This window comes from Chiloscyllium punctatum, chromosome 22 (assembly GCF_047496795.1).
Source record: "Chiloscyllium punctatum isolate Juve2018m chromosome 22, sChiPun1.3, whole genome shotgun sequence".
NCBI lineage: Eukaryota > Metazoa > Chordata > Chondrichthyes > Orectolobiformes > Hemiscylliidae > Chiloscyllium > Chiloscyllium punctatum.
Window position 1 is genome coordinate 41,091,954 of NC_092760.1, and position 19,938 is coordinate 41,111,891.

The 19,938-nt window shown below is 40.3% G+C and overlaps 1 protein-coding gene across 4 annotated transcripts in view; it reads left to right on the forward strand.

Annotated features, from left to right (window-relative positions):
* The window catches only part of LOC140493561 (inner centromere protein-like), a 38,351-nt gene that overhangs the window by 16,518 nt on the left and 1,895 nt on the right, over nt 1-19,938 (forward strand). For 3 of the 4 annotated variants that reach the window (XM_072592122.1, XM_072592121.1, XM_072592123.1), the window contains exons 8-18: nt 51-168; nt 1,574-1,637; nt 4,116-4,233; nt 6,766-6,900; nt 7,129-7,238; nt 9,706-9,826; nt 9,950-10,072; nt 13,009-13,202; nt 13,462-13,603; nt 16,916-17,095; nt 19,228-19,387. In XM_072592122.1, the coding sequence (XP_072448223.1) occupies nt 51-168; nt 1,574-1,637; nt 4,116-4,233; nt 6,766-6,900; nt 7,129-7,238; nt 9,706-9,826; nt 9,950-10,072; nt 13,009-13,202; nt 13,462-13,603; nt 16,916-17,095; nt 19,228-19,387 (1,465 nt within the window). The remainder of the gene's footprint in view (nt 1-50; nt 169-1,573; nt 1,638-4,115; nt 4,234-6,765; nt 6,901-7,128; nt 7,239-9,705; nt 9,827-9,949; nt 10,073-13,008; nt 13,203-13,461; nt 13,604-16,915; nt 17,096-19,227; nt 19,388-19,938) is intronic. The other variant, XM_072592124.1, reaches the window with a different exon arrangement.

Below are 19,938 nucleotides of genomic sequence, written 5' to 3' on the forward strand. Positions count from 1 at the left end.
ACTTTTTCTGTTAGATAAATGTGTAAAGTAAGCTGCTTCACTTGGTGCAGGTTCCAGAAAATCAACAACGTAGATGCACACGAAGTGTCATGAAAACTGCCATGAACAGTCAAGAGAAGGAAGTGTCAGCTAATGTAGAAACATGTAGAACTTCAAAAGTTCAGAAAGGTATATAAATTCAATTTTACAACTTCAATAAGCTGTGCTTCTGTTTTATGATGAACATTTAAGTTCACTGCACTTTTTTTTGAGGGGGGGGGGGGCGGGGGGGAAGATTTGGTTTACTGATCTCAAGTCATTAGAATGGGTTAAATGTTTAGCAAAGTTTTTGAAAATTAGAATCTATCTTCCTAAAATATTTATCCTCCAGCAGTGACTTGGTAATATTCCTAAGGAGAAATACAAACAATGGCAGACGTTTAAGAAAATAGCCCATGGCTTGCAACAAATAGTATCCCAGTGAGTCAGATTCTAATGTGATCAATTGTGGTTAACCAGGGAAGTTGAGGATAGCTTTAAATTTGGGGGGGTGGGGAGGAGTTGGGGGTGGTGGGGGGGGAGAAATCGTGTTGCAAAGAGTTGTGGTGATTCAGAGGATTGAGTTTTTTAAACTGAGGGAAAACTTGCAAATAATAAGACTAGCAAATGCCTCCTTTTTTTAAAATATACAAAAAGGAGGTCAAAGTGAATATTGGCTCATGAGAAAATGGCAGAGGAGTTCAATAAATACTTTTGAGTCGCCTCCAACAATACTAAAGTCTGGAGCAAGAGTAGGAGGAGAAAGAAGCAATAATTATCTAGAGAGAAAGTGCTAGGGAAAACTAATGAGGTTAAAAGCTGAAAAGTGCCCTGGACCTCCTTAGGATATTGAAGTAGCTACAGAGATAGTGGATGCACTCGTCAAATCTTCCAAGAATAGTTATGTTCTAAAACATAATGAGATTTATAAAGGATGTAGTTACTGGATGTGCAGAAATGCTTAATCAACACTCCTTCAAAATTTAATAAGAAGGAGAAATCCTGTCTGAACACTCCTTGAAGTAACAAACCAACAGTGTAGACTTAAACTACAGCCAATTGACGTAAAATATTTTCTGGAAATCTAAATGTATTAAAAGGTACCACATTAGGATTGTTCAGAATATTTCAGTATGATGAGAAGGTTGACTAATTAAAAAGGACAACAGTAGATGTGAAAATTGAAATGGCAGTGCCATAATCTGTGATCTTGGTTGTCACATGCAGTGTTCCTGCTAATATTCATCTGCATGACCTCCTCTGTGTGTCAGCAACTATCAGAAATGGAAGTCAATGCTAGAGATGTCAGCATGCTCATTGCAGTGGGAGCCCTCAGTGGCTGTGCCATGTGCTGTTCAGAGGGAATGTGGGTCATGTGGTTGTTCAACAGTCACCACTGTAGTAGTCATGGTGAATACAGTGTTGCTGACAGTAATGATGACTACCATCTGCATGTTAATTTCTTGACAGTTAAGCCAACTGGTCCTGCTCAAAGGGTACTGCAATTTAAGTAGAGAACATGTAATGTCTATTAGCATTTGGTGTATTAATACAGGTTATCTTATCACAGAGAGTGGTGATTCTGACGAACCAGTTTTTCTTGATGGCCCGAATGTTGAGTAAGTATCTTTTGAGATTCCTGTCTGCCATTGGTTTAACTTTATTGGCTTGTAGCTACATGCAGCTTTGAAGTGTGGTCCTCCACTACTCCTAGTGTTTGGCTCCAAAATGTGCAACGATTAAATTGTTAACCTTTAGGGTGATTTAGTGGGACACAATACAAGCAAGAGAATGTTTCAAAGTTCAGAGATGGTATCTAGAATTCTGAAATAGGCGGAGTGTTGGAAAGTGTGGTACTGGAAAAACACAGCTGGTCAGGTGACGTTCAAGGGGCAGCAGAATTGACGTTTGGGCATAAGCCCTTCATCAGGAATGACGCTTGTGGACCAACTCTGTGACCAAGCACTTCAACGCCCCCTTCCACTACCCCAAGGACACGCAGGTCCTGGGTTGCCTCCATCGCCAAACCCTAACTACTTGACACTTGGAGGAAGCACGTCTCCTGTAACTACATGGGGTTAATGTTGATTTTCCTTATTCCATGAGGAGAAAGTGAGGACTGCAGATCAGAGCTGAAGATGTGTTGCTGGAAAAGCGCAGCAGGTCAGACAGCATCCAAGGAGTAGGAGAATCGACATTTCGGGCATGCGCCCTTCTTCAGGAATGACGCTTGGACCAACCCTGTGGCTGAATACTTCAACGCCCCCTTCAATTCCTGAAGAAGGGCTCATGCCCAAAACGGCAATTCTCATGCTTGTTTCCTTATTTCCCCTCCCCTCCCCTCCCCTCCCCTCCCCTCCCCTCCCCTCCCCTCCCCTCCCCTCCCCTCCCCTCCCCTCCCCTCCCCTCCCCTCCCCTCCCCTCCCCTCCCCTCCCCTCCCCTCCCCTCCCCTCCCCTCCCCTCCCCTCCCCTCCCCTCCCCTCCCCTCCCCTCCCCTCCCCTCCCCTCCCCTCCCCTCCCCTCCCCTCCCACTTAGATAAATGGAAAGGGAAGGTAGTTAGGAATGTGGAGATGGATGAAGGTGGAAGTGAAACTGATAGGAGATGGGAGAAGTGGGAAGGAAGAGACCGAGACAGACCTAGTGAAATCCACATTGATTATGTGTGGTTGTGGGGTCCCATGGCAGAAAGATGAGGCATTCTTCCTCCAGGCATCAGCTGGTTAGGGTTTGGTGATGGAGGCCCAGGGCCTGCATGTCCTTGGGAGAATTGAACTGTTCAGCCAGGGGCTGGTGGGGTTGTTCCACAAGTTTCATTCCTGATGTCAGTAATGTCTATTCTCCTGCTTGGATGCTGCCTGACAGGCTGTGCATTTCCAGCGCCACACTCTCGACTCTGATTTCCAGCATCTGCAGTCCTCACTTTCTCCTGGGAGAGTTGAAAGGCCCAAACTTGTTTTGTGTCATCATGCAAGAATCCAACCTGATAAAGGCACCGTGCTGGCTCATTGATCTGGGGGTATGATTCTTGCTTTAGGTAGGTGACATAAGTGCGAGAGGTCCTGGATTCAAGTCCCTGGTGTTCTGCATCTAGTTCCATTTTAAAGGGGCAATATGGTGGCTCAGTGCCAGGGACCCAGGTTCGATTCCAGCCTCCAGCGACTGTGTGCAAACTTTACACGCATTCTCTCCCTGTGTCTGCATGGGTTTTCTCCAGATGCTCCGGTTTCCTCCCACAGTCCAAAGATGTACAGGTCATGTGAATTGGCCATGCTAAATTGCCCATCATGTTAGGTGCCTTAGTCAGAGGGAAATGGGTCTAGGTTGGTTACGCAGAGGGACAGTGTGGACTTGTTGGGTCAAATGGCCTGTTTCCATACTGTAGGGGAATCTAATCCAAATAATGTACTTTCAAATGGTTTTGCCTTTTTTGCCTTGAAGTTGTAGCCCCTATTTACTGTGATTTTAAGAGACCGCCTTGCACAGGGATTATTTGGTTTTTTGCAGCTCAGCCTTAAGGCAACATTGCTAGTGGGCATATTTCTTAAAAGAACGTTGTATATTGTAAACTTAGTGGAGTTTTTCAGGAGGAGAAATAACCTCTTCAGCATTCCTTTTCAAAGATTCTGTTCTTAGATGTGGTGCGGAGTAGGTTGCTTGCATATAATGTATGTTGGTTTCTTTTCAGCTGAATTTGCCTGAATGGTTTCAAATATTATCCTGAGAAATCTTACTTGGCTTGAGCCTTGAATGTTCACGATAGAAACAAAAGCAGAAGTTGCTGGAAAAGCTCAGCAGGTCTGGTAGCATCTGTGAAGAGAAGTCAAAGTTAACATTTCATGTCTGGTTATCCTTCCTCAGAACCAGACCCAGAATATTAACTGATTTCTTTTCACTGATGCTGCCAAACCTGAGCTGTTTCAGTGATTTCTCTTTGCAGATGCTGTATATCAGAAACAGTCCTTTATGGTTTTTTAAGGTTAATAGACTGTGTTTTAATAGCTTTGTTGCAAAGCCAGGTATAAATTAAAATAGAACAACAGATCATATTATATGATATTATTTGCAGTGTCATTAACTTGTGTTGTGGTTTCTTAGACGGAAACGTAGTTACAAGCGTGCAGTGGCAAATGTGTGTAATTACAATGAAGAATTGGAAACTGATGACTTTCCACAAAGAAAGAAGACCCCTTCACCAGACCTTGCAACTAGCAAAGTAAGTCTAAACACAGTGCAGGGATCTCCTAACACATGTATCACTCTGATCAAGACCATCCATCTACTGTTTCCCATCTGACTTTAGTTAATAGTCAAGCTTATTTCTCCACTCTAGTTGTGAACCAGCAAATTTTCTCTAATGTCTCTCTTTTTTTTGCATAGTGTCATCTGAACTCCTGTTGCCTAGAACTATTTTCTGTTCTCACCAAACTGTTGACTACTTTCTTTCCTTCCTGGTTATATTGGCTGATATTGATAGTTCTTGTTCTCCTGGTTTTCTTCCTCTTTCACAAATCTATCATTGGGTCTTTATTTTGCTGTCAATTGGTGTTTAGAGAGAAAATGAATTCAGGTTCCCTTGTGTGATCACAGCATCTTGCCTCTGTCATCCCCTTTGTTTGGCCATGTGGGGTTGTCTACCATCTAGTAATGGATGATCATAAATTTTCTCTCTTCAGAATTTGAGAACAAAGCCATTATCTTTTGACCTCTTGGCTACTATGGTAGTCATTTCTGAACTGGTAATTCAGAGATTGGGTGCAATAATCCAAAAGGACTAGTTAAAGTTCCAGCAGTAAGCTTGCAACCTCAAATTTATTAATCAAATAAAACTGGTGTCATAAAGATGTCCTTGAAACTAGAGTATTTTGTTTTTAAAAATATCTAGTTTTTAGTAATTTTTTTTTCTTGTGGGTGTAGAAGAATTGGAACAAAAATAAGTCCAGTCACGCTAAATGTATTTAGACAAAAGAGGGGAAGAAAAGTGTAGATTATTTAGTCTGTTGCAGTCCTAAAGAGATTACTATTGCAGACTTTTTAAAATTTGGAACTGATGTTTATTAAACAACAATACTATATTTAGAGTAAACAGAATAGAGTGCTGCAGGTTCTGAGGGAAACTGGTAGTGAAGAAACTTTGTAATTATCTCCTCAACTTTTAGCAGCAATTTTCAGTATTTATTGAGACTGCAGACTGAAATCCAAAGACACTACATTTGTGTGGTGGAATAATACCCTGAGGAAAACACTGGCAGAACCATCAGATTAAATTTAAGACTAAATCACTGTAGACAAATACCACAGTCCAGTCATTTTAATCATATTAGCTTCCACCTATTCTAAATGGACATTTCTAATCGTCCTTTCCTGACTTTTTAAAAACTACTAATTTCTAACTACTTTAGAGCATCTGTATGTTACTTGTCAGTTCTTCTTGATTTAGCGTCCTCTCTTTTTGTGACCTCATGTTTACTTAAATTTTTTGTTTTCAACTTGTGCTTCAGTTAGCCAGTTTGGCATGGGTGTGTAATAGGGACAGTTCTTTTGAAGGTATGTTCTGCTTTTTCCAACAATAGACTTTCTGATTTGCCTTTGGTACTTAGACAAATTCTAATTCAGATGAAAAAGTTTTTGTCCAAGCCCTTGCAATATATTGATTTACTACTTCTATAGTATGCTATTCAATTATTGCTTGATACTAGTCAAGTTTAAACACTGCATAAAATAAAGTTCACATCAACTTCAAAAGATTCAACGTCTACAGAGCCAAGCTGAATAAAGTAAAATGTTTTTCTACCACTTAAAAGGTAGCCCTAGGTGACCACTCTTTCATGCAGAGGGTGGTGCATGTATGGAATGAGCTGTCAGTGGAAGCGATAGAGGCTGGTACAGTTATAACATTCAAAAGCTGTCTAAATTATATAAATAGCAAGATGTAGGTTTGCTCGCTGAGATGGAAGGCTTGATTTCAGATGTTTCATCACCATACTAAGTAACATCAGTGAACCTCCAGATGAAGCACAGGTGGCATGACCTGCTTTCTATTTGTTTAGGTCTTTGTCCTTTTCCTAGCAAAACTAATGTCATTTACAAAATACCTTGCAAGAACTGTAACACTATGTTGGACAAACAGGCAGTAAACTAGCCACCAGGATACATTTAACATTAACTAAGCACAAAAACATGATCCACTCTCCCTCGTATCCTTAAATATGGATGAGGAAGGACACCACTTCGACTGGGACAACACATCCATCCTAGGATAAGCCAAACAGACACACTTAAGAATTCCTAGAAGCATGGCATTCCAATCAGATCTCTATCAACAAACACGTTGACTTGGATCCTATTTACCACCCACTGAGGAAAAAAAAACAGTAAATGTGACCAACTCAAGGAAACCTAAACGCAAATAGAAAGCAGGCCATGTCACCCATGTTTCATCTGGAGGCTCACTGATGACATTACCTATAATGGTGATGAAACATCTGAAAACTAACATTCCAGCTCAGCTAGCAAACCTACATCCAGAACTTCAACCTGAGTTACAAAAGCTTCTCAAAACTCACTAATGAATAGGAAGCGTTTAGAGGGAGATAGGCCAAATGTTGGCAAACAGAGCTATATTAATTATATCTGGTTTGCTGTGCTGGATATCTGACTGTTATTTGCTCTTGATCAATTCTGAACATGAATTACACCCACTCCCTAATTCCAACATATAACCGAGACCAAATTTTCATTCCGGTAGGTGGTTCGACCAAAGCACAAAAGCTTCCTCCATGCAGTTCAAAAGAATCAATTGTTGATGACCCCAGTGTCTGTTGGCCGCACAGTAGTTAAGTCCTTCATTAAACGCAACACTCCAATGAAAGTTGATCCCAAGGTATGTGTATTCTGCCTTCTGAAGATATTTAGTCTTGTATGCGAAAAAATGCAATCATTGTCCAAGTGACTGCTCGTGAAAGGTTTTGTGGTACTACATCTAAATTTATTAAAAATTTTCCTTTTTTAGGAAATATTTGCTTAAAATTTACTATCAAAGTAATGGTACAATATCTTTTTAATGTACCTATACAATCAATGATTGCTTGCCTACCACTGTATATTTTAGGAACAAGAGAAAGCTCGTCTGGCAAATCTAAAGAAGAAACGAGAGCAAGAGGAAGAAAGGATACAAAAGGTGGAGGAAGAGAAGAAACGCAAAATGGAAGAGTTTAAAAAGTAAGCCAACATGTCAGAATTTATATCAATTACACTATCAGCTTTTGGGAGGGGTGAGAATATCTATCATGAGCATAATTTTAGAAGCATTCTCTGTTAGACTGGTTTTCCTTTGTCTTGAAGCTACCACCTTTTTTATGAAACTCCCTGTATTTTGCTGCAGGCCAAGTAAACTTTTTGTCTAAATTTTATCGTCTGAAGAATGAAACTGTTTTGTGTTCAAAATGGTCTAATCAAAATTTTATGCAACTTTAACAACTCTTTCTTAATTTTGTATTCTGAGAAGGACCCTGTATTAGTAGCACGATGAACTGCTGCTTCTGCAAATATTCCCACTAAGCTATAGTGCTATTTGGAATGTGCTGTAGTGCAATAAACAGACTCCACAAAACCAAAGTTTCTTTGAGATTTTCTGTATCCGTACCTCCCCAGATGCCTTAGAGTCATAGAGATGCATTTGGTTTAGATTATCATTCAAACTTTACATGATCTCTTTATTCTTCCTACTGAGATATGCCAACTCCTAATTGATTCTTGTACAAATGCAACCAGGAAGTTGCAGCCAATTCAACAGCTGATCAATTGCAATGCCATTTAATGCTTATTTTGACACTGGCTTAACTGCAGTGTCAAACTAGTGGTCTGTTAAACACTTAGTCATACAATTTTGGTTTTTTTTTGCAAAATGCTGACTGGAAGAGCTCAGTCAAATGGAATCTGCAAGATCCTTTTTTTAAGAAAGCAAAATGGGCTCAGGGTGGAAGATAGCTTTGGGCTTGAAAACAATAAAAGCTATATTAAGTCTAAAAAAACTATTTGTGCTGCCCAGAAGTCATTTAATGTCTCTATCATTTTTTTTAATACTCAACAGGAAAATTTGTTCTTTTTTTTAGTGAATTCAAGTCATTTGAATCCAGTAATTGGTAATGTTTGCTGAATGGTGATTGGATTGCTATTGTGTAGTAGAGGGCATATTGCAGAATCCCTGCAAGGTGGGAGCAGATCATCTAGTCCACCTTAACCTGTAGTGTCCCCAACCCCAGCCCCCATCTTTCCTGAAATCCCTGTCAGCCTGCAATTCCAATGGCTAGGCCACTTAGCCTGCACATCCCTGAGGACTATGGGCAGTTTAGCCATGACCAATCCACCTAACCTGTACATCTTTGGACTGTGGGAGGAAACCAGACCACCTAGAGGAGACTCCTTCCTGCTGGTACTGGGAGAACATTCAAACACCCCACAGATTGAGGCTGGAGTCAAACCCCAAACTCTTGTGCTGTAAGGCAGTAGTGCTTAGCACTGAGCCACCATGCTGTATCTTCATAACATTGCAACATTTGTATGTAAGTGCATTTGGAGTTTATATTGAGGTCCTGTGGTGAAATTTGATTGTGATGTGCTTGTCTTGCTTCGAAATTGGTTAACAAGGGCATTCCACATCAAGGAGAAAGTGAGGACTGCAGATGCTGGAGATCAGAGCTGAAAATGTGTTGCTGGAAAAGCGCAGCAGGTCAGGCAGCATCCAAGGAGCAGGAGAATCGACATTTTGGGCATAAGCCTGAAGAAGGACTTATGCCCGAAATGTCGATTCGCCTGTTCCTTGGATGCTGCCTGACCTGCGCTTTTCCAGCAACACATTTTCAGCTCCGCATTCCACATCATAGTTGACACGTGGTTTATCATGAAGAACTTGCTAGTGATTTGCCTCTGCCTGTTTTACTATCCTTTTGATTCAAAGGTAGATTTTGCTCAGGGAAATTTCATATAGGATGTTGAGATTGAAGACCCAATAGGTGAACTAAACAGGTCGTTATGAAGCAGCAAGTGAGTTGGAACATGATGGTTTCAACCAGCTTGATGTTTTCAGTTGGAGGATATATGGAGATTAGTGGTTTGAGGACAGCCATGCTGTCTAAATCAATTTGAATGTTGAGAGCCTTTGGGCTACCGAATGAAAAATCACTTTGATAACTTGCCACTCAATACTGTAGGGACATAATTTGATTTAAAGAGACTCTTAATAGAGCTGGAATATTGTTTTTGGTATGATGAACTTTTGGTTGACATTGACTGAAGGGACAAGGAAACACCAGTACCATTTGGGAGCTTGAAGACTAAGGAGGCTTCCATAAATTAAAAATGTGGAATTATTATGCCTAGAAACAACATGGAAATTAGAATTTGTTTGTCAAAAAAAATGTACAAGATGGCTTTTGTGTATCTTCCCCTTGTGAACAATTGAGTTTGGTAGTTTTTGACTTTCTTTTTTTTTAATCTTGGTTTCCTTCACCATTTGAGCAAAAAGAAACTTGAAACTATCTCATTCCCCTCCCAGTGATTCCAAAATAATGTGGCTGATCTATGGAATGAATTAACCCTAGTTTTCATTCACTCATGCTAATGTTAGGTGGTAATAGGGATATGGAATAAACTGTTATTTGAAACTTTATGGAATGCTTTTTCATAGGAAACGGGAAATGCAAGTAAAGCGTGTTTTGGAAACTCGTTCCAGAGTTCAACAACAAGAGGAAGAAAAGATCAAGAAAATTGAGCAGAAGTTTGCTCAAATTAATGAGAAGAATGCAAAGGTATGTCAGTTCTGATGCTGCCTAATGACAAGTGAAGAATCAACCAAGTAGGAAAGATTTGCCATTCCTTTGAGTGAATATGCACATTGTATCAAGAGATTAACCTAGGATTCTGCTTTACAGATTCGTAAGGAAAGATTTGCTGAAGAGAAAGCAAAAAGTAAGGTCGCTGCCAAGAGGATGGAGGAAGCAGAAGCTCGAAGGCGGCAAGAAGAGGAAGCCCGAAATAAGAAACTGCAACAGCTGGTGTGGCCGCTGTGCTTTGTTTTATTTTTAAAAAGCTTAGCTATTTCACTTTTGCCATGTAAATTTGACTTGGTTACAGTTCTGCTACTTGACACTTTAATCAAGGAACTTTTCTTATGAACATGTCTCACTATTAGTGTTATGGACCAGACTAACCCCCTTCAAAATATATTAAGGTAGCATAGACCCCCAACTGTTTGTTTGTTTTAAAGGGAAGGATAAGGGGATATGTTTCAGAAGCAATTCAAGCTTAAAGCAAAACTGTTTTTTATTACACTAAACTAAAATACAAAGAGATTTGGAATAATTTAACTCTATTGTTAAAACTTAACAGAATAATTGTTTAGTTATGAAACATCAACTATTCCAATACCGTTACGTCCCATACACACTTGCCAAAGACAATTCTGTAAAATAGACTGAATGTGAGACCATTCTAGCTGCAGGAAGAGAGCTCAACCTTCTAGCTGTAAGAGCGAGGGAGAGGACTAACAGAACCCAGCTTGAAGATTGCAGCAACTATTGAACGCTAAACAAAAATTCTGGTTCTATGGCAGCTGGACCCCATTTCTTCATGCTGCTTCTATTGTTCCAACATTTTGGAAAGAAAAACCCAAGGTGCCTGAAACTTTACTTTGTTGGCTTGGAATGGAAAGCTTGGTGGCTCTCTCGATCTCCTTTTCAAAAAAGGACAATATACACCTCCTTAAAGTGATAGTGTCATTACACCAGGCTTAAGTTCAATTTTAACATGTGAATATTTGATTCTAATTATTGAAGCTTCATTTCATTATGGTTTGTATTCATCATTCATTTAATGCCCTTCCTGTGTTCTGCTATCTGAAAACAATACTGTCCATCTTCTCTAAATCATAATCCCTGTTTTGAGTGGTAAGTCATTTATTAGAGGACTAAGTTTTTTTTTGACCTTTTTTTTAATTTATCTTCTGTGGATTTTTTGTTATGCTCCACTCCATTGTTATGATGTCTTGCAAAGCTCAATTCAGAGTGGAGTTAAAACTCAATGGTAGGTTCTCATCCAGCGGGTTTATTTGGAAGTACTAGGTTTCAGAGCGCTGCTCCTTCATCAGGTAAGTAGGCGCAGCACTCTGAAACCTAGTACTTCCAAATGAACCTGTTTGACGAGAACCTGGTGTTGTGATTTTTAACTTTGTCCACCCCAGTCTAACACCGGCACCTCCACATCAGACAATAGACAATAGCATTCTGCCCTTCGAGCCTGCACCGCCATTCAATATGATCATGGCTGATCATTCCTAATCAGTATCCTGTTCCAGCCTTATCTCCATACCCCTTGACTCCACTATCTTTCAGAGCTCTATCCAATTCTTTCTTAAAAGAATCCAGAGACTGGGCCTCCACTGCCCTCTGGGGCAGAGCATTCCACACAGCCACCACTCTCTGGGTGAAGTAGTTTCTCCTCATCTCTGTCCTAAATGGTCTACCCCGTATTTTTAAGTTGTGTCCTCTGGTTCGGCACTCCCCCATCAACGGAAATATGTTCCCTCCTGCTAGAGTGTCCAGTCCTTTCATAATCCTATACGTTTCAATCAGATCCCCTCTCAGTCTTCTAAACTCAAGGGTATACAAGCCCAGTCGCTTCAGTCTTTCCGTGTAAGGCAATCCTGCCATTCCAGGAATTGACCTCGTGAACCTATGCTGCACTCCCTCAATAGCCAGAATGTCTTTCCTCAAATTTGGAGACCAGAACTGTACACAGTACTCCAGGTGTGGTCTCACCAGGGCCCTGTACAGCTGCAGAAGCACCTCTTTGCTTCTACACTCAATCCCTCTTGTTATGAAGGCCAGCATGCTATTAGCCTTCTTCACGACCTGCTGTACCTGCATGCTTGCCTTCATTGACTGGTGGACAAGAACACCCAGATCTCTCTGAACAGCCCCTTTACCTAATTTGATACCATTGAGGTAGTAATCTGCCTTCCTGGTCTTGCCACCAAAGTGGATAACCAGACATTTATCCACATTAAACTGCATCTGCCATGCATCTGCCCACTCACCTAACTTGTCCAGGTCACCCTGTAATCCCCTAACATCCTCATCACATTTCACCCTACCACCTAGCTTTGTGTCATCAGCAAATTTGCTAATGTTATTGCTGATACCATCTTCTATGTCATTTACATATATTGTAAAAAGCTGCGGTCCCAGCACGGATCCCTGCGGTACCCCACTGGTCACTGCCTGCCATTTCGAAATGGAGCCGTTAATCACTACCCTTTGTTTCCTATTAGCCAACCAATTCTCTATCCAATCTAGTACTTTGCCCCCAATCCCGTGCACCCTAATTTTACTCACTGACCTCTTGTGTGGGACTTTATCAAAAGCTTTCTGAAAGTCCAGGTACAGTACATCCACTGGATCCCCCTCGTCCATCTTCCGAGTTACATCCTCAAAAAATTCAAGAAGATTAGTCAAGCATGATTTCCCCTTCATAAATCCATGCTGACTCTGTCCTATCCTGTTACTATTATCCAGATGTGCCGTAATTTCATCCTTTATAATAGACTCCAGCATCTTTCCCACCACTGAGGTCAGACTAACTGGTCTATAATTTCCTGCTTTCTCCCGCCCACCCTTCTTAAAAAGTGGCACAACATTAGCCGCCCTCCAATCCTCAGGAACCGACCCCGATTCTATTGAACTCTGGAAAATAATCACCAGCGCATCCACGATTTCCCGAGCCACCTCCTTCAGTACCCTGGGATGCAGGCCATCAGGTCCCGGAGACTCATCAACTACTAAAAAGTAGATCTTCTACTATCAGATCTACTAAAAAGTAATGTCTGTTCAGTAAAGTTAAAACCATATCACATGGCATATGGTGCATATTCTAATAGTGATTCAAAGTCTTGAGAAGCCAGGTATAAAGGCTACAATTCAAATCCTTCTTGCAGGAGGAAGAACGCAGAGAGCTGCAGCAGCGTAAGAAGGAGGAAGAACTGGAGAGGCAACGTAAAATGGCAGAAGCTAGAAAGCTTCAAGAACAACGGCAAGCGGAGTTGGAAAGAGAACGATTGCATGAGCTGCAGCTGGCTGCAGATAGGGAGCGGGAACGAAAAAAGGAAGAGGAGAGCATTCGGGCAGAGAAGTATGTAACAAAGTTCTGCATCCCCCTCTCCAGAGAAACTTTTTTAATCAAACCCACATGACCACCTGTTATGGTATTCTTAAATCATTCTTTTATTTTTACTCTTGTGTGCAAAATGTTTCTTAACTGTTATTTGAAAAACAAATGCCAAGTTTGGAAGGAGAAACCCATTTTTGAGTTCAAATTAGTAGATTGTTAAACATTGCTTCAAATAGATTTGTGCAAGATCTAGAATAAGTCGTGCACTTTCTCTTAACAGAGAACGTGAACGACTGGAGAAAGAAAAGGCCCTTCAATTGCAGCGGGAGATGGAGCGAACAGCACGGGAGGATGCTGCACTCCAGGCTCAACGAGAAAAGGAAAAGCTTCGCCAAGAAGTGCAGGAGAAAGAGAGAAAACGGGTGAGGGGATCTCTCCTTCGCTGCACTTGTTGCCACTTGCTCACACAGAGGGCCATCACTAGTATTAGTATTTCAAATATGATAAAGTGACAATGAAGCTGGCATTTTGTAACTTGGAAAAACTCCACAGCTGCCTGGCCAGTGGCTTTGTTCCACATCAATCTGGTTGACTTTCTACTGCATAATGATTATAGTCCAGCAAGCCAGAGTTATGGATAATCATGTGCAATAAATGCTAAAATCTTTCCAGTTTTGTTCAGTCAAAAGTGCAGGAAGGAAGCACATAGGCAGTGCCAGGTATTTGTAAAAATGATGAGTCCACCTGCTGGAAGTACTATCCAGGACTATTTGCATACTGAGCAGCATGTGGTTGACAAAAGTAAGTAATTCCACAATCATTAGACCATATTTAAACTCTGTGTAATCTTATCACATTCCTAAATGAATGGTGGACAATTATGTCCTGCACGTGAAAAACAGAAGTGCCAAGCAATGACCGTACCCAACAAGGGTGAATCTAATCAATGCTCTATGGCAACTAATAGCATTACAATCACTGAAACCTTCCTACTATCAACATTCCTGGACGTTACCATTGCCCACAAACTCAATTGACCAATTAATTAAATGTGGCTACAAGAGCAGATCAAAAGTTAAGAATTCTTCAATTAACTGACACCTGACTGTCCATCTACAGGGTGCAGTCAGGATTGATGAATACTCTCTGCTTGCCTGAATGAACTCCAATAACATTGAAGCTTGATACCACCCAGGATGTTTGGCACCCCACTAGCTTTCACGATTCCCTCTTTTTTTTTCATCATTGCCACAGTGGTGGCAGATACACTACATAGATTTTAAAAATCTCCTTTCAATAGCATCTTTCAAAAGTTTTTTCTGTATCATCTAGAAAGACTGGAGCAACAGATGTGAAGGAACACAACCTCCTACAAGTTGTTTCCAACACTGTCCTGACCTGCATCTAAATCAATGTTTCTTTGGAATTTTGATGCAGTAACAACAAACTCCCTTTCTGACAGCACTCCAGATGTTCCTAAACCTCCAGGGCTGCAACATGATGAAGCCTGCTCAATGCAGCTTTCTCCAGTGAAATTAGGTATGGGGAGAAAAATGTTGACTTGGCCTATGAGCAAATTTTAAAAACAAATCCAACCTGCCCAATTACTGTTTCATTAGCAAAATGGTGGAAAGTGCATTGGCATTTAAGCATCTGCTATCATACTCCATTTGGATTCGGTCAAGTCGACTGAGCTTCAGCCCTCAATCTTGGTGCAGACCTGCAAGTCTGGAAGAGTTAAATTCCAAAGGTGAAATGGTAGGGGTTGCCCTTGACATCAAGGCAGCATTTAAGCAAGTATGGTATCAAGGAGCCTAAATAAAAGTTTAAGTTGATGGAATCTGGAGAATACTTATTGTTAGTCATACCTTGCACAAAGGAAGATGTTAATGGTTGTCAGTTAATTATCTCAGGCCCAGGCGATCAATGCAGAAGTCTGTCTTTATGTCCAACCATCTGCTTCATCAATTGCCTCACTTCTGACCTTGTGATAGAGAGAAGGATCTTCATTGATTACACGGTTTAGCATCATTTACAGCTCTTAGACAAACTGCTTCATTATCCAAAATGCAGCAAAACCTGGAAAATGTTGGGCTTGGGCTGATTTTAAAACCAGACACTTAAATTGTGCTTGCATGGGGAAGGAATTCTGCAGCAAGTAGCTTGCATCTTGATTTCCAATCCTGCCTATCATCTCACTTCAAGTCAAGACTTTGAAGAATGGGATCAACACTACCTTGATCCCATCCTGGAAAAGCAATCTGTTTTGGTTTGGCAACAAAATTTGTTGTAAGCTATACATGTGCACAGTCAGTGAGGTGTTTGGTATGCCAACACTGTTCGCAGCATTGACTTACAATTCTGGAAATCGCTACTATGCACAGACTTTGGTCCATATAGAAGCAAGAAAACTAGTGGCAACACTTGTTGGCACCCGATCAAACACCTTCAATCTTCACTCCCTCCACCACTGCAATCCTGTGGGTCATCCAGCAGATGCAGTTTGGCAACTCGCCAAAGCTCTTCCAATCAGTCTCTTCTGAACCAGTGATCTCTATAACCTAGAAAGACAAAGAAAGCAAGGACGTGGGAACACTGCCACCTGCAAATTCCCCTCCAAGCCATAAACCATCCTGACTTTTTACTATACTGCAGTTCCTTATTTCCTTCACTGGTTCAAAATCCTGGAGCTCCCTAGTTAATAGCATAGTATACCTACTCCAATTGGACTACAACATTTCCAGAAGGCAACTTGACCATACTACCACCACCAGGACAATTAGTGCAAAATAATAAGTGCTAGCTTAGCCAGCAATGCCCACGCTGTGAAAGTGAATTCTTGAAAAGGCAAGTTTTTGTATGTCATTGCATAGTAAATGATAGGTATAATTAAGAGTTGGATTTTTGCAGTAAGTGAATTATTAAAATGGTCTCAACATTTTTCAACAGTTGAAAATTCAATTTCAGAAGGTATGTTTTGTTATCTAATTGAATCAGGTAATGGAAAAAGATGCTGACGTTGATCTCTTTTCACAAGGTTGCTGAAAAGGTTTTTTAAAATCAACCTGTTCAGACACGTAATTACACCTGTCTGGAGCGAGTGGGACTTGAACTGAGGCCTCCTGGTCCAGAAGTAGGACACTACCACTGACCATAATGTGTCTCAAAAGTTGCTATGTTTGTTAGACAATTCGATTCAGTATCCCTCCAATTGCCACTCTATTTATTTGCTGAATGTTTGTCAGAAAGTCTTGGGGTGAATTGTTGCTGACTATGTTAACTCATCTTTCCTGTGGAGAAGTGTGTGTGCTAGATCGCCTGAGCTCAACAGTAGGAAAATCTCTGGAGTTTCTTTGTTTTATAAACTGTTGGATAATAAACAGAGGGCAAAATTTGATGGAATAATACAGTGCCTTTTCTTTTGTGTATTTAGCACCTTCACCAACAAAAAAAGCATTTTGGTTAAATGACCTGATTTCAATGAAACTCCAGCTGCTGCTGTTCTGCCTCACTAGGAGGGAAGAGGCTTGGAAGGAATTAAATCTATTTTAGTATCCACTTCTCCACATTAATCTTTTTCAGACCACTAAGTTTTATGTTTCTCTGCTAGTACAAAGCAAATCAAATTCCATAATTGGGCTTAATCCCATTTCCCCTTTGGAAGTATTTGAACAATTATGACTTTTTATTAACGTGGTGATTCTGAACTTTGAATTTATATTTGCATCTTGTAGGAAGAGCAGCGTTTAGAAAAAGAGAGAATTAGAAAAGAGCAGGAAAGACTGGAATCTGAGCAACAAGAAAAAGAGAAGAAACTTCGTGAAGCTGAAGAGAGAAAATGGAAGGAAGAGCAAGACCAGAAAGCAGAGAAGGTCACCAGTAAAAATATGTTGAATGTGACTGTGGAAGTGCATGTGAGTTAACAGTATTTGAAACACATCTGATCATGCAATGTCTTCAGTACTGGATAGAAGTGTCAGCCCAGATTATACAAACAAGAGAAACAGGAACAGCAGTACAGCCACCAAATTTGCTCTGCCATTCAATAAGGGTGTTGTGGAAATTAATTAAATCCAATTTCCTCTCCCTATTTCCTTTTTTGGATTCCTTTCATTGGACCAAAAGTATATTTAACATATTCATCAACTAAGATGAGGCTGAATATTTGCAAACCCCTTGCAGGCCTAAAGTGCTGACTAGATGATCCACCCTGCTACCTGAGCTTACCAGCATCACATGCCAGTGTTTGGCAAATTTGATTCACTCTGCATGTTAGCAATAAACAGCTGGATGCCAAAGATTGTTACAGCCCAAACATTTTGCAGTGTTCTGGCAATAATACTAAAGACTTGTGCTCCAGAGCTAGTTATTCTAGACCAGCTCCATTACTGTTTTCTGCTTGACAATGTCAAAAATTACTGAGATTTCCTGTCCACAAAAACCACAATAAATCTAATGCAGCCCAGTTTGTCCTCCATCATCAAAGTGTTGTCAACAATTCTATTAAATGGCACTTGAATTAGCAATAACCTGCTTACTGGTGTTTAGTTTTAGATTCTGAAAGGCCCCTGGCCTTTCGACAGCATGTAGCATTAAGATGCCTGAGAAACAGGGAAGTGAATGGGAATTTGGGCAAAAACTCTTTTCACAATGGAAGATGATTGTGGTTGTTGGAGGCCAATCATCTCTGCTCCAGGTATTCACTGCAGGTGTTACTCAGGATACCATACTACAGATATTTTCTAATCAACTTGTACGCATGTGCGCTTACTTTATAGGTATCATTTTGCTCTACTTGGTCATAGAGGTTGTTCGATGTTTCACAGTTGTGTTCCTCTGCAACATGCTGTAGAAAATTACATAATTGAAGATTGTGAATAGAAAATCGCTATGCCCATTCAGTAAAAAGTTTGCATTATCAAAACGTCCACAACTTGTCAATCACATTATAGCCAATTCATGCTAACAAAATGCGTGTTGTCGTAGAATGATCTATACTCCCTTTAATTATAGACGCCAGCGATTCAGTGAATCAGTCTTTCATAACTCTAACATTAAACCTTACCTCATTTGATCTTTCCTCAGAATAGCCTTCCCATCTTTACTCTTGTCAACCCTTGTTTCCAGCTATCTTTATCATCTGCTTCATTATTGCCCATTATGATAGCTCTTTCCTTGCACCTGAAGGCCTGTATTTTTATCTTTCATCTGTTTTTTATGTGGATGAAGATTTTTGTTTCTTGCTAGTTATACCTTCTCTTCTTTATCGATTTTCTGGGAAAGAAATCCTAGGCCTTAGTGTTTCAGACAGGTACTCTGGTGTGGAAAAAGTGTTGAGGCCTGATTAATTCTTTTGAAAGAACTGTTGAGGTAGTAAGTTTATGTTCAACGCAAACCTTGACATGGTGTAACTGTAAATTTGTCTTCTCGATTGTTACCAATTTCACCATGAAAAGGTGTCAAAGCCTTTTCACAATTATTTTATGCTCTTATCTCTTGGCTTCATTCATGTGGAAGTGCTGCTAAGATTATTTATTTCATCCATTAATTGGGAGAGCTATCTCATCAACTTCATTTTTGCTGTCCATTTTCTCCCAATTTGATTGCCCTGCTCAAAAGCTACTAAATTAAAGTATTTATATTAATTTTTGTTAATGCTTTATTTTGACGTCTACTTCTAATTTTACATTGTTTTGCTATTTTTCCCTAATATGGCCTTGGTCTCCGATACTTTTATAATTTAAACTTGTCTGCTAAATCTTGTAGATGTTAGTCAGTTTTATCATTTGACTTGTGGACCTTTTGGATGGAAAGTTGCAAAACTTGGATGCATGCTGTTGCTGAGACACTTGAACTCATATGCATGACTTTAGGTTCTGACCCACAATGTCATTGCCTCCAGTTAAGATCAGAACAAAGTTTTTTTGGGGATAACTTTCATTTCTGAACCCATGCATATGCCCTCAAAACTAGTTCAGTTTGAGTCTGGATGGAAACTTATTGATCGTGCAGTAATTGAGATTTGACAAATGTACTTGTTTTCTAGCACTCCCCAGCTCCAGAATCATATGCCATGACTCCCAATAACTATTCAAAATTCAAGATGCCAAAAGTAACTTTAGACAACTATGGAATGGATCTGAACAGTGACGATTCTACAGATGATGAGGGAGCACCACGTAAACCGATCCCTGCTTGGGCTGATGGTAAGTAATTGATTGAGGAAGAAAACATTTTGTGTGTAATGAAATGGAAAGTTTACTGCCTTTAATTGACTGGTCATGGCAACTGCAAGTTGTTAACTGGTTGTGATAGCTGATGCTTGTACACTTGAAATTCTGGGACAATGTGACAATGAACCATATTTTCTGACCAACACCCTGCTTCACCCCACATGCTATATTGTCTGTAACAACGTGCAATGCTGACCTAATGAGGCTGATTGCTTCAAACAAATACTTTAGGACCTTTTTATAGTTAAGTGATTTATAGACAGTTTTAAAAGTTTTAATCCATTACTTTACACTGTTTTGGCCTATCCTTGCAGGTATCTCCTCTTAAGCAAAATGAAACCCCAGGCTGTAATGGTCACTTACCAAATCAAACTGCAATAGGCATCAATGAAGAGGATTCTCCTTTTTGAGGGCATTAGTTGTTGAGGAAATTTTGTTGACCTGAAGAATTACTTGCTGACTTAACAAGCTGACAGAATGATCCCCACAAATACAGGGTTTCATGTTTGATACTTGGCATCTTC